Source organism: Pinus tabuliformis, chromosome 1_2, assembly GCF_031772625.1.
Source record: "Pinus tabuliformis cultivar Carrire ecotype Pingquan chromosome 1_2, CPIR1, whole genome shotgun sequence".
Lineage (NCBI taxonomy): Eukaryota > Viridiplantae > Streptophyta > Pinopsida > Pinales > Pinaceae > Pinus > Pinus tabuliformis.
The window spans coordinates 187587157-187594913 of record NC_142298.1 but is presented as its reverse complement, the minus strand read 5'-3'; the positions used below and the strand labels follow the sequence as shown (position 1 = coordinate 187594913).

The window sequence follows — 7757 nt, the reverse complement described above, 5'->3', positions numbered from 1 at the left end:
AAATACCTTGTTGCTCATGCATGCTTTATGTTATTTTTAGAGTCCAATTCATCATCATGCCCCTATGCGAAGTCATTCTCTATGCTATTTGCCATTTGACTGTTGGTTGCTAGTTGTTTTCCACTCCATGGAAAATGCTCTAGATTATTCTAATCTAGGATGGAGATAGGCACGATGTAAGGGAGTGGAATGAAGTGGGATCATCTTGTCTACCTTCCTCTACTCTCCATCCACTTCATATTGATTGTTGAGGAGGAAAATAATTAGCATGGAATGGATGTAGAGAAATGAAGCGGGGTGGGTGGTGTGATTCATGCATAACGATTGGATAAGGGCATGGATTTTCTTAGCATATTGGGGATATCCATGACCTAGTCTTGGCTCTCTTATAAAAGCTGAGTTTTCCAATATAATTTTTCTCTCTAAATGCTCTAGATTCATGGGACATTTTGTGTGCCTTTTCCCCTCCATCGTTCTGGATAAGACAATGGAGAGGCCAAGGAACTGGTGCAGGATAATGGATTTCATTGTTACATTTGCTATTGTCTTAACCTTTGTGGCTACAAACCTGACATTGTTTTCTAGGGATTTTAAAGTCACATCAGCAGCTAATCATGTGAAGATAATGGCAAACAAGTCAATAGAGCTCATCTTGGATAAAAATTCAGGTGGGTATTGCTCAGTCCTGTTTCTAATAGTTATAGTCTATGAAAGTTTTTTATTGGAATTTGTTTGGAAAATATTATGCAGCAAGTCCTCTATGTAATTTTCATTTGGTTGGGCAGGTGCAAGATTTGTATCGAAGAATGAGTACATGTTCGGTCTTGTAAGCATGAAAATCAAACTTGTGGCAGGGGATTTTGCAGGGACAGTCACTGCTTTTTATGTGAGTATTCATGATCTCTGTTATTGAGCAATTCAATCTGAAATCAGATTAACACAATTTCAATTTGAAATAAGATTAAGATTTGTGTCAAGTGTGAAACCAAATCAAGGATGAACATTTACAAAAATGTAAGTGTCATTCTCATTTTTCAATTTCTCTGCCAACAGTGTTGAAGGATAATATCTACCTTCAATCTTAATATTTCTTGTTTCATTTCCTAAAGGTTCTATCTTTAAGAGACCGCATAATCTAATAAAACTACGTTTTCCTTCTATTCTTTGAGATAATACTAACTAGTATTTCACCTCCATTATTGGTGTTTACTCGCTCTTTAAAATATTACATTTCCATTCTGATATACTGGGGATTTACATTTGCAATTCTGATCTCTTGTGCTTCTTTATGTATTGTCCATCCATGCAGTGATAGTTTTGCTCCAACTGATAAATTGCTTCTTCCAACAGTTAAAAAAATAAAAATATCACTGTAAACTTCCCAGTCAAGTAGAATTGTTTATTACCTTGGAAACTATGTAGGTGCTTTATAAGGATGGTGGATTTCTTTCAAAAGGTAACCTGGAAAGTGGTGCAAGCTGGACAGTGGAATTTGGTCTTCAAACTATGGGGTGCCCTATCATATTGGAGAATATGAGTCAGCCCTGAGAATTTTTTATAGAGGTCAGTTAATTTCTTAGATTAACCGGGTTTTTATATTGCATTCAATAACTCATTTTTTTTTTATTTTGAGACATGGTTTAATGTTGTCATGTTATCTTCTATTGGTTTTCACCAATATTGTAGATGCTTTGTGAGGAGTAGGGGTTCTTCCTTGAAACAGCTGACATCATTTGAGGCTTGGGGCTTATGATTTTAAAGGGAGTCATGGAAGCTTATAGTGACAAGATCTGGGCTCGCTTTGTTGTTGAGATAATGCCATGATTGCAAACAAGATAATTAACTCTCAGACCTTTGATTCCATGTAAAGCTTCCTCTTTTATTTGTGTTTGGTTGCTTAAGAAGACCATAGACTTCAAGGATTGGCATTTGGATTTATAACAAGAACAGTGTATGAAATTTATTTTAAGCATGTGTGTGTTTCTAGAGTTGGAGAAAAGTGCCAAACCAAATAAATTGCTATGGTTGATGCTTAATAACTAATGCTTAGAGATTGTTCTTGGGAATTTTATTGTGTAGGGTTGTAGACCATAATATACTCTAGCTATCAACCTATATATTTCACCTAATGTTCTCTATGTTCTGGCATATAAAGTTCTGAAGGCACCCTAGCCTGATTTGTCATGTTGTGGAATTTGGCAATTTCACAATATTTTTGCACAGTAGTGGCTTCTTGGATTGGAAGTGAAACTCTAACGATGTAAAAAGATTAATAATGTTCTAAGAACCGCACATAAATTTGAAAATCACAATTTTTATCTTTAGTGAGCCCTAGACATGCATGTTACTAAAGACTACTTGCACTTAGCAAGAGACAAGGTAAATCAGTGAAATTTTTTTGGTAGACTTAGTACTCTCACTTGAATTTGTACAATATAATTATGGAATTTAGGAAGATGGACAAGGAGAAATAATTTAGCACTATATTTTATGACTTCTCCATAGGTACATCTGCAGGAGATTGTGTGCAATCAGGTATGGATTTAATGTAGATTTTAACATGAGAAATACAATTTTTCCACTTGGAATGCAATTTTGACACCTTGGGGGTGCATTCTAAGTATGGAATATGTTGTTTCATGGCATATAATATAGCCCATTTTCCTTATCATCCATCAGGTTTGCAATTTATGTACATGATATGCAGCTTTTATGCAAGTGGACATTTTGGTACTATGAAAATAATAGGTAGAAATCAAAGATGGTCTTACAAAAAGCATATTTTGGCCCATGCGAGTATAAATCAGGGTAGGATATGCTATTGGTGAACAATATGAGTAGGTTCTCCCTTATACATGGCATGGTAAAAAAACATCATAGAGGCTAACTTGGAAAATTGCCCATTCCAAAGACCTCCAAGCATGGGATTGGCGATCAACTTTGACTTTTCCAAACTCAAAGATGACATATTACATGGTAGGATACTTAACAATTTGGGAACTTGTCTTTTAATGATTAAGGCCTGGGAGGAGGATTGTCATATTTGACATTGTAAAAAAAAATAATGTTGAGGGCTGCAAATTACTTCCTTGATTACCAATGGATGAGAGGAATGATGATAATATTTGATTCGACCAAAGTGATAATATATATTTATTGGAAAATAAAATTTGACTTTTCCAAATGGTAAAGGTGAGAAATTAGATAGTCATTTAATACTTTTTAAAAACAATCTACATTAAGGATATTGTAAAATCTGTAAATAGGGGGAGAAAATGACTGCGTGAGATAGATCTTAAGGTGCAAGAATGATCACATGTTGACGATACTTAGATTTCTGATGAAACTATATAAAAATGTATGATATATAATTTATGAATGCATCTATGAGTGTTGTCGTGTTGATGTGTATGTTGGTGACAATATATCTCTGAGTTGTGCTTTGCTCTGTCTTGCTTACAGGGATTCCTTGAAAGATAAACAGATTGGTGAACATAAGTAAAACAAAAAATATGATATGAATATACTATTAATTGGGGTTCTAATATTAATGATTTGAACCAACCCAGAATTCTGCTATTATAATTGAAATTTGAAATCAAAAAATTCCAGAACTAGATCTGAAATCTGAAAAATGAAGTAGACCAAAAATCAGAATTAAGAAGAGCCTAACTATAGAAAAAACTTGAATAATTACAAAACAATAGCAAAGATATGAAGACAATAAACGATAAAAAATACTAGTGATTTCAACCAAAACTTTATACTAACTTTGAAGAACAAATGTAAATACTAGGAGGAAGTAGTTCGTAGATGAGTAACCTAGAAAATAAATATGATACAAAGGAATTCTTCTGAGAAGGTATGGATGCCAACTCAGGTCAAATCAATAGCAGTATGGATGTTGCCTACCCCAAATAGTCTCTTCCATAATCCATGCAATAACACACTTCACAAACAGCTTCGTCAAGGTATGGATGCCAATTGAGGACCAAGGAAGTATGGATACTACCCTTGCCCCAAATGGTCTCTTTCAGTCCGCCTTCATAAAAATTCTCTACTCCAATGTCTAATTGTAATTTATAGTTAGTCTTCCCACTTTTTGTAGAAAAGAGAAGCTGCAAACTCTTATTAGTGAAACTTATGAGTGAAAGTTGTAATCGAATATTCATGGAGTTACAAAGGATTTTATGATGAGAGGGACATAATTTTAGCTTTTCGGGTTACTTTGCAAATGTTTAAACCATGTTTGGGCCTTGGGGGTGCTTTTTGAGATGTGGGGTGCATGGTGTATGGCTGGACCATGCTCTTCCATGATGGACGTGGACATTGGAGGTGGTTTACTATTTGATACTAGATCTTGTCTGGATGTTTGAAAGACATTCTTCCTCGAAGTGTTGGATAAGTATGGATCTTGGTGACTTCATGTTGTTGATGCATGAAGGCAATTTATGTGCTTGGAGCAGAGTTGGGTATTTCAGAGGAGGTTATTAACCCCTAGATAGCATGGGGTTGCTTGGTTGCTTGCATGGAGGTTTACACTTGACATGTGGATTCTTGGGTTGAGGGAGTGGATATGTAGGTGTGGGAGTCCTTGAGGTGACACATGACCTTGGATATGCATTGTCCTTAAGGAGACACATTAATAGGGAGATGCATTGGAGCTTTGGACCTATGGAGGATTGTTGGACCTTGGGGAGTAGTTCTCATGCCATGGAGGCCTTGCTTGTTAATCATTGTCACCTTTTAGCCTCACACATGTCACTTAGAGTAGAGTTCTTCGCATGGGTAGACCTACTTGTGTCTTGCAAGTTTGCTTGTAGTGGACTAGGTCCACTTGTTATTGTAAATCCCCTTTACCTGTCATATAAATAGAGGAAGGAGTTAGTTTTTATTATAGTCAATCATGCACTTGTGCATATTCCTTTTCATACTTGGGTTAGAGATGTAAGAGCAGTGCTACTTTCTCTCTCTCTCTCTCTCTCTCTCTCTCTCTCTCTCTCTTGTTCAATATTCTTTGTTCATTATGTGTTTTTGTCTTAAGGTCCTAGTGTTTCTTGGAGCATTCACCTGAAAACATGATATATATAAAGAAGAAATGAAATATGAGGGGTGCATGGTGTATGGTTGGACCATGCTCTTCCATGATGGACTTTGACATTGGAGGTGGTTTACTATTTTCTGCTAGACCTTGTTTGGATGTTTGAAAGACATTCTTGCTCGAAGTGTTGGATAAGTATGGAGCTTGGTGACTTTATCTTGTTGATGCATGAAGGGAGTTTATGTGCTTGGAGTAGAGTTGGGTATTTCGGAGGAGGTTATTGATCCATAGATAGCACGGGGTTAGCATGGAGGTTTACACTTAACACGTGGACTCTTGGGTTGAGGGAGTGGATATGTAGGTGTGGGAGTCCTTAAGGCAACACATGACCCTAGATATGCAATGTCCTTAAGGAGACACACGATCATGGAGATGCATTGGAACTTTGGACCTTTGGAGGATTTTTTGACCTTATGCCATGGATGCTTTTCTTGTTAATCATTATCACCTTTTAGCCTCCCACATGTCACTTAGAGTAGAGTTCTTCACATGGGTGGACCTACTTGTGTCTTGCAAGTTTGCTTGTAGTGGACTAGGTCCACTTGTTATTGTAAATCCCCTTTACCTCTCATATAAATAGAGGAAGGAGTGAGTAGTTATTATAGTCGATCATGCACTTGTGCATATTCCTTTTCATACTTGGGTAGAGATGTAAGAGTAGTGCTACTCTCTCTCTCTCTCTCTCATTCAATCTTCTTTGTACTTTATGTGTTTTTTTCTTAAGGTTCTAGTGTTTCTTGGAGTATTCACCTGAAAAATTCATATATATAAATAAGAAATGAAACTCATGAACACATCACAACCTATCATATAATTCTCCATGATTTCAAAAATCCTAGATAGGGAAACAAAGAGAAACCCTAGCTCCACCAAAGATAATCCAACAATCAATATTTTTGAATATATTTTTGAAATATCTTTGGTGGAGTTAATGTTTCTATTGGATTTCTCTATCTAGGGTTTTGGAGAACTTATAACATTATATGATGAGTTGTGACTGTGTTCATGGATTTCAGTTCTTACATGCACATATGATGTTCTCAACTTTCCAAAATTATGTTATTTCAGATTTGACTTCCAACTTACCACTACCATAAATTGTGTTATTTCAAAGATTTGAGTTCCAGATTTTCATAAATACAATGTACTCAAAAAGATAGATGAACACTGCCATATTCATAGTTAGATCATGTTCCAAGTATATATACATTTGTTGTATGAATCAACAATTGTCTCATGAACAACAATCACATCACAAGCGGCAATTGAACTTGGTTGGGGAGGATATTAATTTATCCTCTCAAGTTCCTAAGTTCTTTCTGCTATCAAATTGAATCGGAACTAGATAAAAACCGGATAAAAAAACTGGTTGACCAAAAAATACATAAATTATTCAAATTTAGGAAAAAACATATATATTAATGTGCATCCATATGAATCACAACCATTATACAAAACAATTTCCATTTAACTAGAGTTTTCCTGGAAACCGGTTTGGAGGTTTCCCGACATGAAATTCCTAAAGAATATGTTGTCTTGAAGCCAAGCGTGCACCATATCATAGTTAAAATCTAAAGTCTTTGGAACCCTTAAACCTGACACTAGTATGAGAATCCTGTACCATACTAAGAGCATATTTGTGCTAAGAGAGTTTAGCATGCATTTACAGCCACATTTTTTCTTAAGGGTGAAAGTGGTTATGTGCCACATAACTTTGTTTAAAGGACAAATATCCATATCATAAAATAGAGGGAAGATTGAAATACTTGTTCTATAGCTCGAGGTATTGTTATGACATTGTTCACAACCTTTAAGTACTTTGTTGAAGGACTTCAAAAGGAAGTAAAAGTGATGTAGTGGGTTAGAATGTTCAATGATGGGTAGTTATGTGGGATTATTTGCCCAACATGCTCCTACTAAATTAAAAATGGGTTTTTTTTTCTATTTATTGTTTAGGCCAAATATTGTAACAGCAACACTAGTGCATTAACTATGATAAACGGTAACCAAAAAATACATAAATTTTTCAAATTTAGGAAAAAACATATATATATTAATATGCATCTATATGAATCACAACCATTATACAAAAGAAATTCCATTTAACTTGAGTTTTTCTAGAAATAGATTTGGAGGTTTCCCAACATGAAATTCCTAAAGAATATGTTGTATTGAAGCCAAGCGTGCACCATATCATAGTTAAGATATAAAGTCTTTGGCACCCTTAAACTTGACACTAGTATGAGAATCCTATACCATACTAAGAGCATATTTATGCTAAGAGATTTCAACATGCATTTACAACCACAATTTTTTCTTAAGGAGTGGTTTTGTGCCACGTAACTCTATTTGAAGGACAAATATCCATATCATAAAATAGAGGTAAGCTTGAAATGCTTGTTCTATAGCTACGAGTATTATTATGAAATTGTTCACAACTTTTAAGTACTTTGTTGAAGGACTTCAAAAGGATGTAAAAGTGATTTAATGGGTCAAAATGTTCAAAGATGGGTATTATTGTGAGATTATTTCCCAACATGCTCCTACTAAATTGAAAATGGGTTTTTTTTGTTTATTGTTTGGGCCAAATATTGTGACAACGGCACTAGTGCATTAACTATGCTAAAAGGTCACTTTCTTGTTAATTTGACCATGA

At 35.1% G+C, this 7757-nt stretch overlaps 1 protein-coding gene across 1 annotated transcript; it reads left to right on the top strand.

The window, feature by feature from the left end:
* Positions 1-487: 487 nt before the first annotated feature.
* On the top strand, positions 488-1548 carry LOC149205123 (putative xyloglucan endotransglucosylase/hydrolase protein 7). Its single transcript, XM_089397316.1, has 3 exons — positions 488-668; positions 786-886; positions 1423-1548. The coding sequence occupies exons 1-3, from the start codon at positions 488-490 to the stop codon at positions 1546-1548; spliced, it is 408 nt and encodes a 135-aa protein (XP_089253442.1).
* The last annotated feature ends 6209 nt before the right edge of the window (positions 1549-7757 follow it).